The sequence below is a fragment of the Anomaloglossus baeobatrachus genome, chromosome 3 (assembly GCF_048569485.1).
Source record: "Anomaloglossus baeobatrachus isolate aAnoBae1 chromosome 3, aAnoBae1.hap1, whole genome shotgun sequence".
In the NCBI taxonomy this organism is placed as follows: domain Eukaryota; kingdom Metazoa; phylum Chordata; class Amphibia; order Anura; family Aromobatidae; genus Anomaloglossus; species Anomaloglossus baeobatrachus.
Genome location: NC_134355.1, coordinates 655908055 through 655934128, shown reverse-complemented (window position 1 = coordinate 655934128; position 26074 = coordinate 655908055). Strand labels below are relative to the sequence as shown.

Here is a 26074-nt window from a genome sequence, read left to right as displayed (position 1 = left end):
CTGGCGACAGCCCCACGGGTTTTCACCAAGGTCATGGCGGCAGTGGTAGCAGTCTTGCACTCCCAGGGACACTCGGTGATCCCTTACTTGGACGATCTACTTGTCAAAGCACCCTCTCAAGAGGCATGCCAACACAGCCTGAATGTTGCGCTGGAGACTCTCCAGACTTTCGGGTGGATCATCAACTTTTCAAAGTCAAATCTGTCACCGACTCAATCACTAACGTATCTTGGCATGGAGTTTCATACTCTCTCAGCGATAGTGAAGCTTCCGCTGGACAAGCAGCGGTCACTACAGACAGGGGTACAGTCTCTCCTTCATGGTCAGTCGCACTCCTTAAGGCGCCTCATGCACTTCCTAGGGAAGATGGTGGCAGCAATGGAGGCAGTCCCGTTTGCAGTTTCATCTGCGCCCACTTCAATGGGACATTCTCCGCCAATGGGACGGGAAGTCAACTTCCCTGGACAGGAAAGTCTCCCTTTCCCAGACGGCCAAGGACTCTCTGCAATGGTGGCTTCTTCCCACCTCATTATCACAGGGAAGATCATTCCTACCCCCATCCTGGGCAGTGGTCACGACAGACGCGAGTCTGTCAGGGTGGGGAGCAGTTTTTCTCCACCACAGGGCTCAAGGGACGTGGACTCAGCAGGAGTCCACCCTTCAGATCAATGTTCTGGAAATCAGGGCAGTGTATCTTGCCCTACTAGCCTTCCAGCAGTGGCTGGAAGGAAAGCAGATCCGAATTCAGTCGGACAACTCCACAGCGGTGGCATACATCAACCACCAAGGAGGGACACGCAGTCGGCAAGCCTTCCAGGAAGTCCGGCGGATTCTGTTGTGGGTGGAGGACAGAGCATCCACCATATCAGCGGTTCACATCCCGGGCGTAGAAAACTGGGAAGCAGACTTCCTCAGTCGCCAGGGTATGGACGCAGGGGAATGGTCCCTTCACCCAGACGTGTTTCAGGAAATCTGTCGCCGCTGGGGGGTGCCGGACGTCGACCTAATGGCGTCGCGGCACAACAACAAGGTCCCGACGTTCATGGCGCGGTCTCGCGATCAAAGAGCTCTGGCGGCAGACGCCTTAGTGCAAGATTGGTCGCAGTTCCGGCTCCCTTATGTGTTCCCACCTCTGGCACTCTTGCCCAGAGTGCTACGCAAGATCAGATCCGATTGCAGCCGCGTCATACTCGTCGCCCCAGACTGGCCGAGGAGGTCGTGGTACCCGGATCTGTGGCATCTCACGGTCGGCCAACCGTGGACACTACCAGACCGACCAGACTTACTGTCCCAAGGGCCGTTTTTCCATCGGAATTCTGCGGCCCTGAACCTGACTGTGTGGCCATTGAGTCCTGGATCCTAGCGTCTTCAGGATTATCCCAAGGAGTCGTTGCCACCATGAGACAGGCTAGGAAGTCCACTTCTGCTAAGATCTACCACAGAACGTGGAGGATTTTCTTATCCTGGTGCTCTGCACAAGGAGTATCCCCCTGGCCATTCGCGTTACCTACTTTTCTTTCCTTCCTGCAATCTGGGTTGGAAAAGGGCTTGTCGCTCGGCTCCCTTAAAGGGCAAGTCTCGGCACTATCCATGTTTTTTCAGAAGCGTCTAGCACGACTTTCTCAGGTGCGCACGTTCCTGCAGGGGGTTTGTCATATCGTCCCTCCGTACAGGCGGCCGTTAGATCCATGGGATCTAAACAGGGTACTAGTTGCTCTCCAGAAGCCGCCCTTCGAGCCTCTGAGGGATGTTTCACTTTCTCGTCTCTCACAGAAAGTGGCCTTTCTAGTGGCGGTCACGTCTCTTCGGAGAGTGTCTGAGCTAGCAGCGCTGTCATCCAAGGCTCCCTTCCTGGTGTTCCACCAGGACAAGGTAGTGCTGCGCCCCATTCAGGAGTTTCTCCCTAAGGTGGTATCCTCTTTTCATCTTAATCAGGATATCTCCTTGTCTTCCTTTTGTCCTCATCCAGTTCTTCGGTATGAAAAGGATTTACATTTGTTAGATCTGGTGAGAGCACTCAGAATCTACATTTCCCGCACGGCGCCCCTGCGCCGCTCGGATGCACTTTGTCCTTGTCGCTGGTAAGCGCAAAGGGTCGCAGGCTTCCAAAGCCACCCTGGCTTGATGGATCAAAGAACCAATTCTTGAAGCCTACCGTTCTGCTGGGCTTCCGGTTCCATCAGGGCTGAAGGCCCACTCTACCAGAGCCGTGGGTGCGTCCTGGGCATTACGACACCAGGCTACGGCTCAACAGGTGTGCCAGGCAGCTACCTGGTCGAGTCTGCACACTTTCACCAAACATTATCAGGTGCATACCTATGCTTCGGCGGACGCCAGCCTAGGTAGAAGAGTCCTGCAGGCGGCAGTTACCTCCCCGTAGGGGAAGGCTGTCTTTGCAGCTCTAACATGAGGTATTTCTTTACCCACCCAGGGACTGCTTTTGGACGTCCCAATCGTCTGGGTCTCCCAATGGAGCGCCGAAGAAGAAGGGAATTTTGTTACTTACCGTAAATTCCTTTTCTTCTAGCTCCTATTGGGAGACCCAGCACCCGCCCTGTTGTCCTTCGGGATTGTTGGTTTTTTTCGGGTACACATGTTGTTCATGTTGAACGGTTTTCAGTTCTCCGATGTTACTTCGGAGTGAATTTGTTTAAACCAGTTATTGGCTTTCCTCCTTCTTGCTTTAGCACTAAAACTGAGCAGCCCGTGATCCCACGGGGGGTGTATAGCCAGAAGGGGAGGGGCCTTACACTTTTTAGTGTAATGCTTTGTGTGGCCTCCGGAGGCAGTGCTATACACCCCAATCGTCTGGGTCTCCCAATAGGAGCTAGAAGAAAAGGAATTTACGGTAAGTAACAAAATTCCCTTCTTCTGTGTCTGACCACATGATCTTCCATGCCTCCTCTGGATAAGCCAGAGGGTCGTTGGCAAACTTCAAATGGTCCTGGACATGTGTTGGTGTGAGCAGGGGGTCCTTGCGTGCAGTGCAGGATTTTAATCCATGATGGCTTAGTGTGTTACCAATAGTAATCTTTGAGACTGTGGTCCCAGTTTTCATGTTATTGAATAGGTCCTGCCGTGTACTTCTGGGCTGATTCCTGACCTTTATCAGCGTCATCCTTACTCCACGAGGTGAGTTCTTGCGTGGATCCCCAGCCTGAATAAGATTGACAGTCCTCTTTTGTTTCTTCCATTTTATAATAATTGCGCCAACGGTTGTTGCCTTCTCACCAAGCTGCTTGCCTATTGTCCTGTAGCCCATCGCAGCCTTGTGCAGCTCTACAATTTTGTCCCTGATGTCCTTAGACAGCTCTTTGGTCTTGGCCATGGTGGAGAGTTTGAAGTGTGAGTGTGTGGACAGGTGTCTTCTATACAGGTAACGAGTTAAAAACAGGTGCAATTAATACAGGTAATTAGTGCAGAGTAGGAGAAAAATTAAGGTCTGTGAGACCCGGAATTCTTGCTGATTGGTAGGGGATCAAATACTTATTTCATGCAGTAAAATGCAAATTATTTAAAAATTTGTCCTGAGGACGCCAATACCCCATATGTGGTGGAAATCTACTGATTGGTTGCATGGCAGGGCTCGGGAGGGAAGGAGTGCCATTTGAATTTTTGAATGCAAAATTAGCTGGAATTGTTAGTGGACGTCATCTTGTGTTTGGACAGCCCACTGATGTGCCTAAACAGTGGAGCTCCTCCACAAGTGACCCCATTTTGGAAACAACACCCCTCAATAAATGTATCTCTATGCTTGGTGAGCGTCTTAATCCCTCAGGTGCTTTACAGAATATTATAACGTTGAGCCATGAAAAAATACATTTTTAACCACAAAAATGTTGTTTTAACCCCAAATTTTTCATTTTCTCTATGGTCACAGGAGATAATGGACCATACAATTTGTTGTGCAATTTCTCCCGATTACACCAATACCCAAATGTGGTCAAAAACTACTTTTGAGCCACACTAAAGTGAAGAAGGGAAGGAACACCATATTTGAGTTCAGATTTACTTGTGGGAGCCATGTCACATTGGCAGTGCCCCTGAGGTGCCAGAATAGCAGAAACCCTCCACAAGTGACCCTATTTTACAAACTACACCCATCAATGAATTCATCCAGGGGTACAATGAGCATATTGGCACTACAGTTGTCAGAACATTTTATACTATTGGGCGGTGAACAACAAATAATTATAATTTTTCTGACTAAAATGGTGTTTTAACCCCTGATTTCCAATTTTCACATGGGGAATAGGTAAAAAAAGACCCCATAATGTGTTACACAATTTCTCCTGAACATGGCAAAACACCACATGTGACTCTACAGCACTAATTAGCCACGTGGCAGGGCTCGATGGGGAAGGAGCTCCATTTTATTTTTGGAACACAAATTTTCTTATAGTTTACAGACTCCATTTGCAGAGCCCTTAAGTGCTAGAACAGAAAAAAGTCTCTCAAGTGACCAAATTTTGAAAATTACACCCCTTTGGGAACTCATTTATTGGTCTAGTGATGACTTAAGGGTGCTTTACACGCTGCGACATTGCTAGCGATGTCGAGCGTGATAGCACCCGCCCCCGTCGTTCGTGCGACATTTGGTGCGCGCTTCCATAGCGAACATTATCGCTACGGCAGCGTCACACGTACATACCTTGTCAGCGACGTCGCTGTGACCGCCGAGCAATCCCTCCCTCAAGGGGGAGGTGCGTTCGGCATCATAGCGACGTCACTAAGCGGCCGACCAATAGTGGCGGAGATGAGCGGGACGTAACATCCCGCCCACCTCCTTCCTTCCACATTGCCGGTGGATACAGGTAAGGAGATGTTCGTCGCTCCTGCGGTGTCACACGTAGCGATGTGTGATGCCGCAGGAGCGATGAACAACATCGTACCTGTGGCAGCAGCAATATTAAGGAAAGGAGCAACGTGTCAACGATCACCGTTTTTAAACGATTTTGCGATCGTTGATCGTCGCTCCTTGGTGTCACACCCTGCAATGTCGCTACCGGCGCCGGATGTGCGTCACTAACGACATGACCCCGACGATATATCAGTAGCAATGTCGCAGCATGTAATGCACCCTTTAGTCTCTGGATTACACCCATGGTGTCAAACGCAGTAAATGTTGCAGAATAAAAAATGGCAAATAAGTCCTTGTCGTGCCCAGTACATTGTATTGCTCGTACACATTATACCCAGCTTGTGCTTCTGGATACCTGCACCCTGTAAATTAAGCAGACTTTTCTCACTACGTTAATGCCAAACATGAGGACGCGAACTGTGGTTTAGGCACATTTTGATGCTCAGAAGGGAAGGCGGCATTTTGATTTGGGAGCACAGATTTTGCTGGGCTTCTTTTTTTTTTTGGGGCGGGGGAGGGAGCCATACCAATTTTCCACAGCCTTTGTGCCACCGGTAACATGGAAGCCTCTTTATTTCCGTTAACAAATGATGGATCTGAGTGGGAAATTGTTTTTTTTTTGTAGGTTCAGTTGAATGGTATTTTGTGGTGATTTGGGTACAGAACATTTTGGATCAGTTCCGTCTACACCTCCGATATACACACTTCAGGTGAAACCCCCAACGGATCCATTCACTAACAAGGCAACAGAATTACTCCAGACTCTGTTTGGCCTCTGTTCATGGGTGTCTGTCTTTTCAATGGTGAACAAATCTGTTGATGACCTCCCTTTTGTGCACGCCTAAAGTGAGGCATAAAAAGATGGACAGCACTGCACCCCAAGCCAGATGGGAGTTCAACGTGACTCCATCTGTCTCATTATAGTGAATTCTCTATGGGGAATTATGTCTGAATCACTTTTTCAGAGATTTACGCATAATCCCAGATGTAAGCACTCAGTAGAGCGCAGGGTAAATATGAGCCGTGCCATACTGCGATCTTTTAGAGGCAGAATGAACAAATCAACAGCAGTTGAAGAATTAGTTTTATTTATAGCTATATTTATTTTTTACACTATTAACTGTGCAATATACCATTTATTTAGTCCTTTTTTTTTTTTTTTTTTTTTAACGTTTTGCCGCTTTTGCACCATAAAAGCTATTTTATAAAAAGACCAAAGTTTTTGAATTGCTGTATTGTGATACTTATAGTTTTTTATTTTTTGGCTGAGCTTTATGGCGGCTTGTTTTTTGCAGGACAAAATGACGTTTTCAGTGATACTGTTTGTTTTAATATATGACTTTTTGATTGCACTTTTTTTGACAGCTGTGTGATGAAAAGTCAGTCTTTTTTCTTTTTTTTTTTTTACAGTGTTCATTGAAGGGGATAACTAATGTGACAGTTTTATAGCTTGGGTTGTTTTAGACGCGCCAATGCAAAATGTGAACTTATATATATATATATATATATATATATATATATATAATGTATAATGCAAAAAATAGGAGCAGCACTTATCCCCTCCTCTTCTCGTTACGGGGACATGATCTATCAGCCTGCATTTTAAATCTTTTTCTGTATGTTTTTCTTCTGTAAAATGTTTAGAAACCGGTAAATCCATTCTCTTTTTACATATAGTTAATCTATGATTATTTAATCTTGTTTTAAAATCTGTTGCCGTCTCACCTATGTACCACATTTTACAAGGACATTCTAACAAATAAATAACAAATGCCGTGTCACATGTCAAAAAATATTTTATATATATATATATAAAATTCCTTCAGCGTCCCAAAAAACGGACGCCATAACCTTCCCTGCTGAGCTTGATACTTTGAATTTCTTCGGCGTCGGTTCGTCGGCTCGTTTCCATGTCATCGATTGTTGTTTAGTTTCAGGATCAAAGTGGTGGATCCAGGTCTCGTCCATGGTCAAAAAACGTGACAAAAAATTATCCTTATCTGCTTGGAACTTTTCGAGATTTGCTATTGAAATGTCAACTCGTTTCTTCTTTTGCTCGTCGGTTAACATTTTTGGCACCCAACGCGCGGAGACCTTTCTCATATGCAATTCTTTTGCAAGGATTCTTTGAATACTGCCATGTGAGATCCCTGTGACCTCAGCTACATGCCTTATAGTCACTCTTCGATCTGCCAATACAACGTCTTCAACTTTTTTCACATTTTCTTCATTGACGGACATGGATGGGCGTCCTTCACGATTTTCATCTTCCGTCGATGTTCTTCCCAGCTTAAATTCCTTGGCCCAGCGTGCAACTGTGGAATATGGAGGAGAAGAGTTCCCCAATGTTTCCACCACCGCTGTGTATGTCTTTGGTAGTCATTTTTTTCAAGCAGAGATATTTGATGACAGCTCTGAGCTCGTTTTTTTCCATTTTGATGTTCACTCCTCGGCAGGTCATATTCAAATAAATGTAGCTCCTGGCAATAGAGGCCTATTTAAGTGATTTTTTCTTCCTGGACTAGTGGGTACCTAAGAGAGAAGAAAACATTTTATTCTAATTTCTGTGTGCAATAGAAATAACCGATTATCATTACTTTTGGATCGCCCCTCGTATATATAAATATACATATTTATTGGAGTAAATATTTGTTTGGTGATTTGTTTATTTTCTGTTTTTTAAAAAAAAAAAATATATATTTTTTTTTTTTTACTTTAAACTTTTCTTACTTAGTCCCTTTATGGAACACTAATTTTCAGTGATCTGATCGTTGATATAATCTACTGTAATGCTCCGATCACTGCAATGGCTTATATGTCAGTGCTGCGCTTGCATGCAGCACTGACACTTCACCTTACACACCATGCATCTGGCATGGTGTGAGGCTTTCCATAGCTGGGTAACCCCAGAGTTGTCATAGTGACAACCCATGGTTACCATGGCAGTGATCGGGTCCCTGTGATCGAATTACAGGGACCCAGTTGCTCAGGAGAGGAGCGCGATCCTCTCCCTGCCACCTGAGTGCTTCGATTGCTATTGATCGCATTATTTAGGGGGTTGAATTGCCAGGAGTGGCTGTGGGCATCGCTCTTGGCAGTGAAAACCATGTCTTGACTACAAGATGACCAGCAGACATGGTGGCGATTGATTGGGTACACCTCCTGAACCCCCGCTATCGCCAGGGCATACTTGGTACGGCCTTGGTCATTAAGGTCCAGACAGCCAGAGGTACCCAGTACCTCCAATGTTGTAAGGGGTTAAGAAAGGGATTTATTGTAGAGTACAAAAATCCAATATGTATGTGGACATTCAGCATTTTTTTGTGTTTTCCAGAAGGAACAAAACAAGAACTTGACAAGGAAGCAGTTTGTGCGCCAAGTGAAAGCTATGTGGAAAGTAAAGACCTTCTTGCTACCAATGCAGCATTAGAAATTACAAAAACACCGCTGAACAACATAAGGATGGAGAATGGCGCATTTAGTGAAATTGTTGTAACTAGTGATGAGCTGAATGAATGTAGGAATACTCTGGGAAGTGAAGCTTCAGAAGTAAGCATTGAAGACATGGACAAAGTTGAAGAGGCTGCCCTCAGTATAACTACCCAAGAAGGCACAATGATGGAAACCAAAATAATTAATGTTGACATTGTACCATTGATAGTCAGTGATGTCCATAAAATGGAAACCATTATTACACATGAAAAAGTTGTTGGAACTGACACCTTGGTAACTATTGACACCTACAAGGAAAGTGAGGCCGTTGTGGCCAGTGAAAATATTACTGGAGAAGACATTGTAGATAGCAATGTGACTGCCCAACGTCAGGAGATTCACCCTAAAGATGTTTTCAATTTACAAGAAGAGATCATCCAAGAAGTTGTGGAATGTTCTGTTGGGATGAATATCTGTGAGGATTATATGCCTCTGGTTTTAGGTCATGTAGATGAGGTCGAAATTAACGACTCTTTTGACAGTCTAGCAAGGGCAGATGGTGAAGAGGGCCTATCTAGTGAAGCCATAGAGTCATTTCGCGTCGAAGACGTCTGTGGGTATGAAGAGACGACATCTATTGAGGGATTGACTAAATATTTAGAGAGTATAACTAGTGAAGATTTTGGACAGAGTGAAGAGGAATCATCCACCTTTAACATCACTGAGTGTGGAGAGATGACAACTAAAGACTATGAAGCGATTCAGGCAGAGGAAGGGTTTTTCTCCCCAGAAGGAACAAGTAAAGAAGCTTGTGTAGACTTTGAAGAGTTTAAAGCCACCAGTGCGGAAGTTTCATTGATTGACTTCAGTCAAGATTTTGAGGCTAGTAGAGGTGAAGAATTAGTGTCGTCTGAACACCTGAAACTCCATGAACTCTATGAAGAGTTTGTAGCCAAAGAAGACCTAAAAAGAGAAGCTGCATCTTTTGAAGATTTCTATTGTGATTATCTGTCTACAGATGAGCCTGAACCCCTCTGTCCTGCAGATGATACCGAGATGAGACAACGAGAAACAGAACAAGGTATATGAACTTTCTAACTTTGGTCTTTTAGAAGACATTACTGCTTTCACCTGCCTTAAACAGCAGTGTTCGGAACGAGATGCTGCTGGCATTATTTACATGTAAAAACTGCTTATCACTTCATTGGGGGAAACTGGAAACCATGTGTGATACTATGCAAAAAAGGTTAGCTCCTCCCCAGTACTATACACCCACCAACTGGCCCAGAGATAATCAGTTTTAGCTTAGTGTCAGTAAGAGGCAAACACAGGGTGACACTCAGCTCTTTTCTACTTTAAATTTTCTGTGTTTTATTAACGATTCCTCTTTTTCTTTCAGATTCAGCTTGTGATTGGGCAACGGAGGGGAGTTATGAGTTGTGTCACTCTGTCATCCCACCTAAAAACCAAGAGCACAGTGTGGGGATGCGTCACTACTGTATCCCCTCTGGTCTGCCCAGCAGGATCCTTACCCCCCCCCCCCCACCCCCCAATAGATCAAGTGTGTTTTGGGCCCACCTTTGCCACTATGCCTTCTTCCGCTCGTTCCTCAGAGCTTGACTGGCAGGGGGGGTAGACAGAACCAGTACCTTCCAGTCACCCAACATACAACCTTTTGGATGCTAGATGTTCGTCTTCTTCAGTGTGCTCTGAAGGAGGATTCCGGGGCCTTGAGGGCAGATACTTCCTCTCTGATTGTTGGGCACAAGGGACCTCCATATTTAGCAAAAAGAAAAATAGACGATCTCGAGAGTTTGCTCCAAGCTAAGCAAACACCCACCCTTGGTTCCTTTTCAAGGCCTTTCTTTTTGCTTTTATTTATGCTTCCTTCCTTTACTGAACCACAATGGCCTCCACGCTGCCTTGGTTCCCACAGGCAGCCAGACTTCTACTTTAGTTACCATTTTCGTCTGGGGCCTGCTCCTACAGCCAGAACACGCTCCTGACCAATCAGACGCGACTGCTCTCCTGGGCTCCCCACATTCCGCTCCCACTCAAACAAAGCACTTTTTTATTCCCAACGTGTGGGAACTCTGCGAGCCTTCTCTAATGCTGCCCTCCTTTTTAGCGCGAACGCCACCTATCCATCATTGCCTTCTTCCTCTGCACTCTGGACCTGCAACCTTCACACTGCGCGGTCTCCACTGATTTCCCTGCACTATAGGGCCTCGACATTGCAGCTCTTTGAGTCACATACTTCTGAATCAAGGTAAGCTTCGCCATCTGAGGTTAGCTCTCTGCCCTGCAACGCTCCCTATGGCACTTCTATGTCTAACATGAGGTAGTCTTATTCCCATTCTTTCTTTCTACACTTTGCTTATGCTTCTTGTCTCTAGAAATTCACCTCTTGTCAGACCTCGTCCCTCTGCCCAGATTGTAGCCCACTCATCTTACCATCCCCCCTCTTCTTGCAGTGAGAACGCGCCTCCCGAGTGGGCTACAAAAGCCCAGTCAGTTGCTGACTTTACCAAGGTATCTAATCCAGCTAATACCACAGAGTCCCACTCGTTTTCCACCTTAGGTTGTCCTCCAAGATCTCTCTTCCGCTGATCCTCCTCTAACACTGCGGCGGTTCAAGAGTCAGATCATGGTTCAGAGTCAGATTCCGGTATGGACATCCGAACAGATTTCTAACCTACGGAATATGGTAGAAAGCCTGGTTATAGCCATGAATCAGACCCTAAGCATAAAGGACAAAGAACCTTCTTAATGTGAACAGTCCGTACCTTTCAAGAAGTTAAAGTAGTCTCCTGGATCATCAACAGAGCGAAGTCGACTCTGATCCCGGCCAAATGTATTGTTTTCCTGGGAATACTGTTCGAATCTGCATGCCCATGAGTCATTCTTTCAGACATCTCTTCAATTCTGTATGAGTTTCCTGGGCAAGATGATAGTTGCAATGGAAGCAGTTCTATTCACTCAGTTCCACAGTCGCCCCTTCATCTTTCTTCTATCAAGAAGAGATATTGGCCGGTCTAGGCAGTGAGTGGCCTTAACACTTCCTTTCTGGGTCAATAAGTCTCTATAGTGATGGAGACATTCTACTCTCGTTTTTTGCGGAAGATCGTTTTTACCGATTCATTGGAAGTAACTACAGTAGCTAGTCTCCTCGACTGGTGAGCAATCTTCCAGAATCTAACAAGGTAAGGACAATGTAATGCCCAGGAATTATCTGTTCCCATAAACATTCTGGAACGCATAGCAATCTTATCAGGCTCTCCTTCGTGTCCAATCTGACAACACCACGACTGTGGTATACATCAACCACCAAGGAGAAACTCAAAGCCGAGCAGTGACGTCAGAAGTTTCCTGGATGCTTTCATGGGCTGAAAGGAATGTACCAGCAATTTCAGCAGTACACATAACTGCAGTGGAAAGCTGGGTCGCCGACTTTCTCAACCGAGAAGGCCTCGCTGTGTGTGAATGGTTTCTGAACCCGATAGTCTTCGACCAGATCTTCCTCAGATGGAGAACGCCTGATATTGACCTGATGACATGCATATTGAACTAAAAGGTCCCCCAGTTTATATCAAATTTTATATCGTGATGCTCTAGCGATCGACTCCGACTCTCTGGCGATTCCTCCTTTACTGTTCATCCCCAGACTGGTCAAGAAGAGCAAGGCGGAAGGAGTTTTTTTCATACTTGTGACCCCAGATTGGCCCAGAAGACCTTGGTACACAGAGCTGGTTCACCTCCTCTCGGATGTCCCAAGGGGACTCCCAGAGCTTTTCCTTTCTCTGGGTCCCCTCTTCCACCAGAATTCTCAGTTGGTCAATTTTACGGCATGGCCATTGAAGCCGCAGTTTTGATATCCTCTGGTCTCTCCTATCAGGTCATCCAGACTATAATCAAGCCGAGGAAGCCTCCTTCTTCGTGAATATACCGTCAAACATGGAAAGTCTCCTTACGCTAGTGTGAAACCATGGTGTTGTCCTTACCTTCCCTGCTGTATTTTCTGTAATCTGGCCTTGACTCTGGCCTGTCCCATGGCTCTCTCAAAGGTCAGGTTTCAGCGCTCTATTCCTTCCTGAGAAGTCTTGCATCTTGTTCCACATTTTGTGCCACCCTTCTGAACTCCAGTAGAGCCTTGGGACTAAATCTCGTTCTGGATGTCCTCCAGAGGTCTCCTTTTGAACCGCTAGAAGAAGTTTCTCTATTCCTTCTCTCCTGGAAGGTTGGCTTCTTGGTAACCATCACCTCAATCAGATGAGAGTCCGAACTCATGGCCCTCTATTTCTGCTCTTCTCATCTGTTGTTCCATCAGGATTAGGTGGTTTTGCGTCCGTCTCAATCTTTTCTCTCTAAGGTATATTCATTGTTTCATCTTAACAAGCAATTTGTGCTTCCTTCATTTTGGCACTCTCCTTCTCTCCGTCGCAAACTGTCGCTCCATGAGCTGAACCTCATTTGAGCACTCCACTTCTACATTGAATGGACTCTCTCTTTGATTCCAGACTGTCTTCGCAGAGAACTTCCTGCTTCCAGATCCAACATTGCCCACTGGATACGGTCTGCTATCATGGAAGCTTACTGGATTGCGCCCACTTAGAGTCACGGCTCAATCCACTAGTACAGTGGGGGGTCTCCTGGGCTGTCCGTCACCAGGCTCCTGTCTCGCAGTTATGCAAGGCTGTTACTTGATATTCCATTCACAAAATTCTACAAAGTTGACATCTACGCCTCCTCGGATATGAGTCTCTGTAGAAGGGTGCTGCAAGCCGCAGTGGTTTGAGCTCAAACTTGAGCGTACTTTCCTGTACCCACCCTTGGAACTGCTTTAGGATGTCCCATGGTTTCCTGTATTCCCCAATGAAGTCATAGAGAAAAGAAGATTTTGGGTGCTCACCGTAAAATCTTTCTTGAAGGTTTCATTGGGGGGGACACAGCTCCCGCCCTTGTGTTTAGTTGTTTTGAGTTGTGCTGTTTTACTACATTACCTCAATATGTTCTTGCCTTATTGTTGGTTCTCTTACTGCTTTCTTTCTAACTGATTATCCCCGTGCCAGTTGATGGGTGTATACTAGTAAAGAGAACGTAGCTTTTTCTTTTCTGCCTAATGTAAGCTGCTACTGAGCAGCAGCAATATACACCCATGGTTCCCTGTGTCCTCCATTGAAGGGTCAAATATGGAGATTTTATGGTGAGTTACTAAAATCTTCTTTTTTTAACAAGAAAAAATTAATTGCCTAAAAAGTTAAAATCGCCCCTTCTGCATTTCAAGCATAAAACAACTCTATTTGCTATTGTCATTTTTTTTTTTAACGAGTAACTTGGTGTGCGAGTATTTCGCTATACGAGCAAAGCTTGCTGTAAATTTTACAAGCAAGCTTTTCTGTACGAGCAAATACTCTCCACACACACTTCCGGTTCTGTACTTTTAACCGCGCTATGACCTGCTCTTGCAGTCTGCACAAACACACACACATATTATGGTTACCTTACTTTCCATTCCATCGCCGGCCTCCTGGTTCTTGTAGTTTGCCGTAACAGGATGTGTATCGGGTAACTATCGCGACGATGGAGGAACTTCCTCTGTCAGCCGCTACTCAAAGGCAGCGGCTCCTGCCTTTGACGTCAGCGCTCTGGCAGAGGAAGCTACGGCATCTGTTACGATGGCTACCCGATACACATCCTGTACTGGCGGACTACAAGAACCATGAGACCACTGATGGAACGGAAGGCAAGGTGAGCGTAATGTCTGTGTGTGTGTGTTTGTGCGTGTGTGGAATGGCACAATAGGGGACCAGGATGGGACATTAAATAAGTTATGGAATGAATTGTCTGAGCTTGCATTATTTCCTATGGGAAATCTTGCTTTGCTAGATGAGTAACTTTGTTTACAAGCACACTCCCAGAACGGATTGTTCTCCTAAACCAAGGTTCCACTGTATGTATATTTTTTTTCAAAATAAAACATTATTCTTTACATTTGGCACACATGAAGAAAAAGAAAATTTCAGAATTGCCATTTTTGCCCAACCAAACTTCGAGAAAAATATACAATAAGAAATGATAAAGTCCTATCTACCCCAAAAGGATGCCAATATTGACTTCAGCTCACCCAAAGTCCAAGCAAAACTTCATAGATGGGCCTGAGATAATATTGCCATAAAGCTAATTTGAAAAAAGTTTAGTTCTGCAAAGCAGTGAAATAGTGGTGTGTGTGTGTGTGTGTGTATACTGTATGTGTGTGTGTGTGTGTATATGTATATATATATATTATATGTGTGTGTGTGTGTGTGTATATATATATATATATATATGTATATATATTGTGTGTGTGTGTGTGTATATATATTGTGTGTGTATGTGTGTATATATATGTATATATATATTGTGTGTGTGTGTATGTATATATATTGTGTGTGTGTGTGTGTGTGTGTGTATATATATTATGTGTGTGTGTGTGTGTGTATATATATATTATGTGTGTGTATGTGTGTATATATATATATATGTGTGTGTGTATATATATATATATATATATGTATATATATTGTGTGTGTGTATATATGTATATATATTATGTGTGTATGTGTGTATATATATATATATATTATGTGTGTATGTGTGTATATATATGTATATATATTGTGTGTGTGTATATATATGTATATAATGTGTGTGTATGTGTGTATATATATGTGTGTGTGTGTGTATATATATATGTATATATATTATATGTGTGTGTGTGTGTATATATATGTATATATATTATGTGTGTGTATGTATATAATATATATATATATATATATATATATATATACATATACTGTAGACTGTGAGCCCTCTCCTATGCCAGTCTGTTTTGTACTGTTACTGATTGTTGTACGTATACCCTCTTTCTCTTGTAAAGCGCCATGGAATAAATGGCGCTATAATAATAATAATAAATAATATATATATACACATATCTATCTATCTACAGTTAGGTCCAGAAATATTTGGACAGTGACACAAGTTTTGTTATTTTAGCTCTTTACAAAAACATGTTCAGAAATACAATTATATATATAATATGGGCTGAAAGTGCACACTCCCAGCTGCAATATGAGAGTTTTCACATCCAAATCGGAGAAAGGGTTTAGGAATCATAGCTCTGTAATGCATAGCATCCTCTTTTTCAAGGGACCAAAAGTAATTGGACAAGGGACTCTAAGGGCTGCAATTAACTCTGAAGGCGTCTCCCTCGTTAACCTGTAATCAATGAAGTAGTTAAAAGGTCTGGGGTTGATTACAGGTGTGTGGTTTTGCATTTGGAAGCTGTTGCTGTGACCAGACAACATGCGGTCTAAGGAACTCTCAATTGAGGTGAAGCAGAACATCCTGAGGCTGAAAAAAAAGAAAAAATCCATCAGAGAGATAGCAGACATGCTTGGAGTAGCAAAATCAACAGTCGGGTACATTCTGAGAAAAAAGGAATTGACTGGTGAGCTTGGGAACTCAAAAAGGCCTGGGCGTCCACGGATGACAACAGTGGTGGATGATCGCCGCATACTTTCTTTGGTGAAGAAGAACCCGTTCACAACATCAACTGAAGTCCAGAACACTCTCAGTGAAGTAGGTGTATCTGTCTCTAAGTCAACAGTAAAGAGAAGACTCCATGAAAGTAAATACAAAGGGTTCACATCTAGATGCAAACCATTAATCAATTCCAAAAATAGACAGGCCAGAGTTAAATTTGCTGAAAAACACCTCATGAAGCCAGCTCAGTTCTGGAAAAGTATTCTATGGACAGATGAGACCAAGATCAACCTGTACCAGAATGATGGGAAGAAAAAAGTTTGGAGAAGAAAGGGAACGGCACATGATCCAAGGCACACCACATCCTCTGTAAAACATGGTGGAGGCAACGTGATGGCCTGGGCATGCATGGCTTTCAATGGCACTGGGTCACTTGTGTTTATTGATGACATAACAGCAGACAAGAGTAGCCGGATGAATTCTGAAGTGTACCGGGATATACTTTCAGCCCAGATTCAGCCAAATGCCGCAAAGTTGATCGGACGGCACTTCATAGTACAGATGGACAATGACCCCAAGCATACAGCCAAAGCTACCCAGGAGTTCATGAGTGCAAAAAAGTGGAACATTCTGCAATGGCCAAGTCAATCACCAGATCTTAACCCAATTGAGCATGCATTTCACTTGCTCAAATCCAGACTTAAGACGGAAAGACCCACAAACAAGAAAGACCTGAAGGCTGCGGCTGTAAAGGCCTGGCAAAGCATTAAGAAGGAGGAAACCCAGCGTTTGGTGATGTCCATGGGTTCCAGACTTAAGGCAGTAATTGCCTCCAAAGGATTCGCAACAAAATATTGAAAATAAAACATTTTTTGGGGGGTTTGGTTTATTTCTCCAATTACTTTTGACCTCCTAAAATGTGGAGTGTTTGTAAAGAAATGTGTACAATTCCTACAATTTCTATCAGATATTTTTGTTCAAACCTTCAAATTAAACGTTACAATCTGCACTTGAATTCTGTTGTAGAGGTTTCATTTCAAATCCAATGTGGTGGCATGCAGAGCCCAACTCGCGAAAATTGTGTCACTGTCCAAATATTTCTGGACCTAACTGTATATATACACACAAATACACTGCACTGTTTTTGTGTGTATAGACATGTTTGTAAATGTATATAATATTTTTAAGATTCACAACTTTTATTTGTGTTTGCCAATATTATATATACAATATATTATCTGAGACCCATCTATAAAGTTGTGCTTGGGCTTTCGGCAAGCTGTACTTTATATTGGTATCATATTGGGGTAGATTTGACTTTGTAAACGTCTCTTGTTGCATTTTTCTCGGGGGGATGGTCACCAAAAATAAACATTCTGACGTTTTTCTTCAGGAACATGATCATTGGTGTATGTTTTTTTTTTCAAAATGTGTTTGCATCTAATCTTTGCAGGAAGCTAAAATAATTAACACTTTGGCTTTTGGGGTTTTACTGAATAATTGCAGATTATAATTGAGTGATTACATGCAAATGATTATCTGTCCCGCAGAGCAACCATTACCTGGGATCTCGGCAGAGGATGTGTGTGAGCTGCCCGCTGAAGATGTGACTTCAGAAAGGGACGGTGAGTCTGATACCGTCTGTCTGCTCCATATCATTTCACTGTTCTTCTTTGAATTATTCCCAGCAAGTCAATGCAAATCATATACTTCATGTATAACCCCTTCACGACCGATGACGTGTATTTTAACAATCAGTCGTGTCCCTTGCCTTTGATGTGAGGCATGCAGAAGCTAGCGGAGGGCACCACTTAAATAAGGTGGGATGAACCAAAAAACATGCCAAGAAACATGTGACTAATTAGAAGAAAGGATGGCACGAATTCATTTGGGATCACCATATTAGATTCAAAAATCCTTTATTATACACATAAGGACAACAGTGACACATATTAAAAACATTTAAAAAATGAATAAAAACATTTGTTCACATGACGACAATTAGTTCTTCCACTTGCACCAAGGAAAGTAATACAATGATTGGATCACAATATTATAGTCGTGATCAAAATGTAAATAGAAAAAAAAAGAGCTCAAAACTGTATCACGTAATGAAAAGGAGTCACACACATGTGAATTCAGCGACAGGGTGTGAGATAGTAACTGCGTGGCAACCAATTCACAGAAAAAACGATCAAAAGGGAGTAACCCGAAAATATAAATCACAGATAAATACTTTAGGAGTATTTTTTCTGTGATTTGTAACTGCGTGGCAACTATGAGAAAGGAAAATCATTATATAGGGGCTTCACATGCAATATATCTGAGGCATAACCATACAAGATATCATGAGGAAATTGTGGAATGCAAAAGACCCCTATGGTATTTATAGCATATTGTATAGGCAATATATATGAAACGCTAGTTAAGGTGTCCAACCAGTATGTTATTAAGTAACACCTATAAAGCATCCATGGGAGCAGAGAAAAATTATGTAATATCAATATAACCTGACCAATTAAGGTACTTAGTAATCGATACTATAGAAAAGGACTGTTATGGCATCAATAGCCAAATAAACGATTGTATGCATGTAATGCGTATACCACTATAAGTTGCCCAAAAGTACTGAAAAACCAACAAATGGGAAGTATCTCATAATATCATATCATAATATAATCAGAGTCCTGCAGCAGGGATCACATGGGCAGATAAGACAAAAAAAGGGATACAAGGGCTTAATGAATGCAAATTCCTGAAGCAAGTTACCTGACCCTAATGATACGGCTAGGAGGACAATACCCCATAATATAACACCATGGACAATGAGGTCAGGGAAAGAGACTAAAAGACAAAAAGAGAAACTTTCAGCTCACACATTCTATGTGCTCAGATTTCCTTCTGCTGCTCGGGCTGCAGGTGCTGTTACCTGTGTATAATGAAGAGGGAAGAGTTCTGCCCAGCGCAAGAAGGAGAATTACGTCAGTAAATTTCCAGGTGCTTTATTCTGCTTGGTTGCCAATAAAAACGGTCATATAAACATATGAACAGTTAAGACATAGTCCTCCATGGATAATGACACAACAGCGACGCGTTTCGGCTACTGGAGTGTAGCCTTTGTCAAGTGGCTTTACTATGTGAACTGAGTCCTCTTTATACCCATACATGAAAAAGTCCTCCAAACAAACAGGTGCAGGTTCTTGCTGAAATCTTCAGAGTTAACCCATGATGGATCCACTGGCTCAAGATGTATCACAGCACATTACAGGTACATGGGTTCAAATACAATATAAAAATAAAAGATAGGCACATTATATAACAGATCTCTCATATCAAAAGACACTGCTTGAGAGTTACATAATAATATTCATATAATAAAAGTTACATGAAAAATACATGAATATATAACAATCAAAGTGATGTGAACCATTACCAAAGAGAGTGTGTCACAATATAAATGCATTATTATATTTGCCCTGTTCCTTAGAAATGATGCAATAGCATATGTAGTAAATATTCCATACCCAACGATCAATGCACAAATACAATTGGATCCAGAGAAAAAAAAAAAAAGGGGGAACATTTTTTGATGGGTTTATAAACCATTTGGCTGCCTAGTTCCCAATTTAAAGATCCAAAAAGACTCACGATTTAAGATTTTACGTCTATAACATCCCCCTCTGATAGGTTTCTGAACCCTTTCTATGCCACAAAAGCTGAAACTACTGTTATCACCTCCGTGTACTTCAGAAAAATGTTTTGATACCATTGAAGTACCAATTTTATTCGTTCCCAAGGCATCAGATAAGTGTCGCCTTATTCGTTTCTTAAGGGGACCAATAGTGCACCCTACATACTGGATTCGACATAGGGTGCATGTTATTAAATAAATTACTCCGGTGGTATTACAGTTGATGAATCCATTAATGTCATAAGTATGACCATTAACTATAGAGGTAAATGTTTTCGTCCTATCAGCATGGGAGCAAGAAATACAAATATTGTGATGACATTTAAAAAAAACCCTTAAGGTCCAACCATGTAGAACCCTTTTGCGGGGGAGATTTTAAAAAACTTGGGGATACTATATTACCAATTGTGGGAGCTTTTTTTGGAATGAATCTAATATCACACTTGGTCAGTACTTCTCTGGTTGTCAAATCACTATTCAAAATGGGAATGTATTTTCTCACAATTTTAACAATGTCATTAAAATCCTCGCTGTAAGTAGTGACAAAGTTTATGACATTGTTGTCACTACTACATGAGGGCTTTACCCTATCTATTAACAGTGACTCACGTTTAATCTGAGAGACCTCCTCACATGACCTAGCTAGCAGATCTTTGGGGTAACCCCTATCTCTTAGATCCTTTTACTTGTCCCTTAGTACTTCTTCCAAATACCTGCTATCTGAGCAACGTTTAGTTCGAATTAACTCCCCCTTAGGGATGTTGGAAGTCACATGCCTAGGATGACATGAACCATATCTCAAAATGGTGTTCTTACTTCTGTCCTTACGGTAAGGAGTAATAAGCACATCGGGCGTACCTCCGCCGGCCTGCAGGGTGATGTCCAGGAAGTTTATTTGGCTTTGATGATAGTTTGAAGTAAAACGTAAATTAAAATCATTGCGATTGATATACTCTATAAACAGACCGATTTCTTCCTGGGTGCCACCCCACACCAACAGGAGGTCATCAATGTACCTTCCGTACCACATTATTTGCCGTTGCCATGGGTTACCATCATTCATCAGAAAAATCTCTTCCCAGAAACCCATAACGAGGTTAGCAAGGGAGGGTGAATATTTTTTCATAAATTTTCCCTTCTTTTTTTTTTTTTTTTTTTATATATATATTGTACTTGTATTTGTGCATTGACTGTTGGGTATGGAATATCTATTACATATGTTATTCTATCATATCTATAAATAGGGCAACTATGACAATGTATCTATATTGTGACACACTCTCTTTGGTAATAGTTCACATCACACTGATTGTTATACATTTGTATATATTTTTTATGTAATTTTTTATCATGGGAATATTATAATGTAGCATTCAAGCGGTGTCTGTTGATACGAGAGAACTGTTATACAATAGTAGTTTCAGCTCTGGGGACATAGAAAAGATTTATAAACCCATCAAAAAATGTTCCCCCTTTTTTTTTTTTTTTTTTTTCTCTGGATCCAATTGTATTTGTGCATTGATCGTTGGGTATGGAATATTTACTACATATGCTATTGCATCATTTCTAAGGAACAGGGCAAATATAATAATGCATTTATATTGTGACACTCTCTTTGGTAATGGTTCACATCACTTTGATTGTTATATATTCATGTATTTTTCATGTAACTTTTATTATATGAATATTATTATGTAACTCTCAAGCAGTGTCTTTTGATATGAGAGATCTGTTATATAATGTGCCTATCTTTTATTTTTATATTGTATTTGAACCCATGTACCTGTAATGTGCTGTGATACATCTTGAGCCAGTGGATCCATCATGGGTTAACTCTGAAGATTTCAGCAAGAACCTGCACATGTTTGTTTGGAGGACTTTTTCATGTATGGGTATAAAGAGGACTCAGTTCACATAGTAAAGCCACTTGACAAAGGCTACACTCCAGTAGCCGAAACGCGTCGCTGTTGTGTCATTATCCATGGAGGACTATGTCTTAACTGTTCATATGTTTATATGACCGTTTTTATTGGAAACCAAGCAGAATAAAGCACCTGGAAATTTACTGACGTAATTCTCCTTCTTGCGCTGGGCAGAACTCTTCCCTCTTCATTATACACAGGAAAGAGACTAAAGACGCATATTCCTACGTGTTACACCACCACAGGTGGCTTCCTCAGGGAAAGGATGGGCTAGCAGCAGCAGTCATGTCCTTATATATGATAAAACCAAGTGTATAGAGCTAATAATTACTGGTTAGGCTAGTTTCACACTTGCGTTGAACGGCATCTGTTGCATTGTGTTGTGTGACGCATGCAACGGATGCGTTGCATATAGTGGCACAACGGATGCAACGGATCGTACAAAATAACGCAATCCGTTCTAGTTTTTTTTTCTGGACTATACACATCTGGGCATGCGCAGTTGTGTAAAGACTGTTGCATTAACAGAATCCGTCTAATGACGGATTTTAACAGAATCTGCCACCATAGGTGTCCATTATAAAAAACGGACGCCAACGGAATCTTGCAGGTTGCGTTTTTTTTACACTCCGCCAAGCGCAGAAAAAAGCTACATGCAGCGTTCCATCCGCCAGGAGGATGCAACGTAGCGTCGGCTAATGGATGCAACACAAGGCCATCCGTTGCTATCCGTAGCTAATAGAAGTCTGTGAGGAATCAAACGTCTTCTTGCAACGGTTATCATAATTCCTCAAGGCGGCAAATAGCAACGGATGCCGTTCAACGCAAGCGTGAAAGTAGTCTTAGGCTACATGCGCACGCTGCATCTTTCTTTATCGTTCCTATGGGAGACCCAGACCATGGGTGTTTAGCTTCTGCCTCCGGAGGACACACAAGGTACTACACTTAAAAGTGTAGCTCCTCCCTCTGAGCTTATACACCCCCTGGAGAACCAGATCTAGCCAGCTTATCGCTTTGTGCTCAAGAGGTCAGAGATGCCTATCTGTGCCAATTGCAGTTTCACACCAGCGTTGGCTACGTTTTGCAATCGGAGAGGAACATTTCCAATTCGTGGCTCTCCCCTTCGGGTTGGCCACAGCTCCTCGGGTATTCACCAAGGTCATGGCAGCAGTGATTGCGGTCCTGCACCTACAGGGGTTGGCAGTGATCCCTTACCTGGACGACCTTCTAGTCAAGGCTTCATCCAGCGTTGACTGTCAGCGGAGTGTCTCGCTCACTCTCGCCACTCTAGCCCAATTCGGGTGGCTTGTCAATCTTCCCAAATCCACTCTGACTCCGACCCAGAGTCTCACGTACCTAGGGATGCAGTTCGAGACACTGCCGGCACTTGTGAAGTTGCCCTTAGTCAAACAGCAGTCCCTCCAACTGGCAGTGCGCTCTCTGCTGAGGCCCCGCCGTTATTCCCTCAGGCGCCTGATGCAGGTGCTGGGTCAGATGGTGGCGTCAATGGAGGCTGTTCCCTTTGCCCAGTTCCATCTGCGTCCCCTGCAGCTGGACATTCTCTGCTGTTGGGACAAGCGGCCTTCCTCCTTGCACAGGTTAGTGTCTCTGTCGCCACAGACCAGGAGCTCTCTTCAGTGGTGGCTTCAGCCCCTCTCTCTGTCTCAGGGGCGCTCCTTTCTGGCCCCGTCCTGGGTGATCCTCACCATGGATGCCAGTCTATCCGGCTGGGGAGCGGTATGTCTCCACCACCGAGCGCAGGGCACTTGGACTCCGTCCGAGTCAGCCCTTTCGATCAATGTGCTGGAAACCAGAGCCGTGCTTCTGGCTCTCCTAGCTTTTCGCCATCTGCTGGCGGGCAGGCACATCCGAGTCCAGTCAGACAACGCGACAGCGGTTGCCTACATCAATCACCAAGGCGGGACACGCAGCCGCCTGGCAATGTTGGAGGTACAACGCATCCTTCAATGGGCGGAGGACTCCAAGTCCACCATATCCGCAGTCCACATTGCAGGCGTGGAAAACTGGGAGGCAGATTATCTCAGCCGTCAAACCGTGGACAGTGGCGAGTGGTCCCTGCACCCGGCAGTTTTTCAGTCAATCTGCCGCAAATGGGGCACTCCGGATGTGGACTTAATGGCATCCCGTCACAACAACAAAGTTCCCGTTTACGTGGCTCGCTCCCACGATCCTCAGGCATTCGCCGCGGACGCTCTGGTTCAAGACTGGTCCCAGTTTCGTCTGTCCTACGTGTTTCCCCCTCTAGCTCTCTTGCCCAGAGTCCTGCGCAAGATCAGAATGGAGTGTCGTCGAGTCATCCTCATTGCACCGGACTGGCCCAGGCGAGCTTGGTACCCAGACCTGCTCCATCTGTCCGTAGAGGTGCCGTGGCACCTTTCAGACCGTCCAGACCTTCTCTCAAAAGGTCAGTTTTTCCGCCTGAATTCTGCGGCTCTCAGATTGACGGCGTGGCTCTTGAGTCCTTGATCTTGTCTGCTTCTGGTATCCCTCCTGAAGTCATCTCCACTATGACTCGGGCCCGTAAGGGTATGTGCGCACGTTGCTTTTTACCTGCTTTTTACCTGCTTTTTTGCTGCTTTTTCTTCTGCGCTGTTTAATGCCAAAATGGATGTGTTCTTCTATTCAAGCAAAGTCTATGGGAATTTGGGTTTCTTGTTCACACTATGTTGTTCAAAATGCTGCCTTTTTGAGGCAGAACTTTGGTCAAAAACTCAGCTTTTCAAAGAAGCAACATGTCAATTGTTTTTGCCATTTGGGTTTTGCATTGCAAAGCTGAGTTTTTGACCAAAGTTCTGCCACAAAAAGGCAGCATTTTGAACAACATAGTGTGAACAAGAAACCCAAATTCCCATAGACTTTGCTTGAATAGAAGAACACATCCATTTTGGCATTAAACAGCGCAGAAGAAAAAGCAGCAAAAAAGCAGGTAAAAAGCAGGTAAAAAGCAACGTGCGCACATACCCTAAGTCTTCCTCCGCCAAGATCTATCACAGGACTTGGAAAATTTTCCTGTCCTGGTGTCGCTCCTCCGGCCATCCTCCTTGGCCATTTTCCTTGCCGACCCTTCTGTCCTTTCTACAGTCCGGTCTGCAGCTGGGACTGTCCCTCAACTCTCTCAAGGGACAAGTCTCAGCTCTGTCAGTGCTGTTCCAGCGGCGTCTCGCCCGGCTGGCTCAGGTCCGCACCTTCATGCAAGGCGCGTCTCACATCATTCCGCCTTACCGGCGGCCCTTGGATCCCTGGGACCTCAATTTGGTTCTCACGGTTTTGCAGAAACCCCCCTATGAGCCTCCTAGGGAGGTTTCTTTGTTTCGTCTTTCACAGAAAGTGGTCTTTCTAGTGGCCATAACTTCCCTCAGGAGAGTCTCCGATTTGGCTGCGCTCTCTTCGGAGTCACCTTTTTTGGTTTTTCATCAAGACAAGGTGGTTCTCCGTCCGACTCCGGACTTTCTTCCTAAGGTGGTCTCTCCTTTCCACCTTAACCAGGACATTACCCTACCTTCCTTTTGTCCGGCTCCTGTTCATCGCTTTGAAAAAGCGTTGCATACTCTGGATCTGGTGCGTGCTCTCCGGATCTATGTGTCTCGCACCGCTGCTCTTAGGCGGTGCACTTCTCTTTTTGTGCTAACCACAGGTCGGCGCAAGGGCCTCTCTGCTTCTAAGCCGACCTTAGCCCGTTGGATTAGGTCGACCATTTCGGACGCCTACCAGTGTACTCAGGTGCCTCCCCCGCCGGGGATCAAAGCACACTCGACCAGAGCTGTCGGTGCCTCTTGGGCTTTCAGGCACCAGGCTACAGCTCAACAAGTCTGTCAGGCTGCCACTTGGACTAGCCTGCATACCTTTTCAAAGCACTACCAAGTGCATGCTCATGCTTCGGCAGATGCGAGCTTGGGCAGACGCATCCTTCAAGCGGCTGTCGCCCATTTGTGAAGTTAGGCTCCGCCCACTTCTTAGTTTTTCTGTTTATTCCCACCTATGGACTGCTTTGAGACGTCCCATGGTCTGGGTCTCCCATAGGAACGATAAAGAAAAAGAGAATTTTGTTTACTTACTGTAAATTCTTTTTCTTATAGTTCCGTGTTGGGAGACCCAGCTCCCTCCCTGTTGCCTGTTGGCAATTTCTTGATCCGCGTGTTATCACCGGCTGTTGTCGTGGACAGAGTCTCCGGTTGTTCCGGTTCTTGCTCTGTTTTACTTGTGGGTGGCTATTCTCCTTCAGCTTTTGCACTAAACTGGCTAGATCTGGTTCTCCAGGGGGTGTATAAGCTCAGAGGGAGGAGCTACACTTTTTTTTTTTAACTTCGTTTTATCAACAATTTCAAACATGGTACAACTGACATTTGCCATATAAAGATAGCTCAGTATATAGATAGTAATATTTAAATATAACAATGAACAGTCATATAAAGTCCATAATATCTTTAGCACTTAACATAGAACAATGTTATTATTCAAACTTCTTATCATTTGCATATATATCTAATTTTATATTGAGCATAAGAACAGCTGTAACTATCAGCATGACCAGATTGTGAAAACAAGATAGAAAGAGGAATAGAAAAAGGAGAAAAGAAAGAACAACAACAACAGCGACATTGCATTATTATATCTCAATAA

General features: G+C 43.7%; 1 protein-coding gene across 1 annotated transcript in view; it reads left to right on the top strand.

Annotated features, from left to right (window-relative positions):
* TDRD6 (tudor domain containing 6) overlaps window positions 1–26074 on the top strand; it is a 277890-nt gene that overhangs the window by 147876 nt on the left and 103940 nt on the right. The window contains exons 5-6 of the mRNA XM_075341613.1: window positions 8196–9374; window positions 17371–17445. Coding sequence (XP_075197728.1) covers window positions 8196–9374; window positions 17371–17445 — 1254 coding nt within the window. The remainder of the gene's footprint in view (window positions 1–8195; window positions 9375–17370; window positions 17446–26074) is intronic.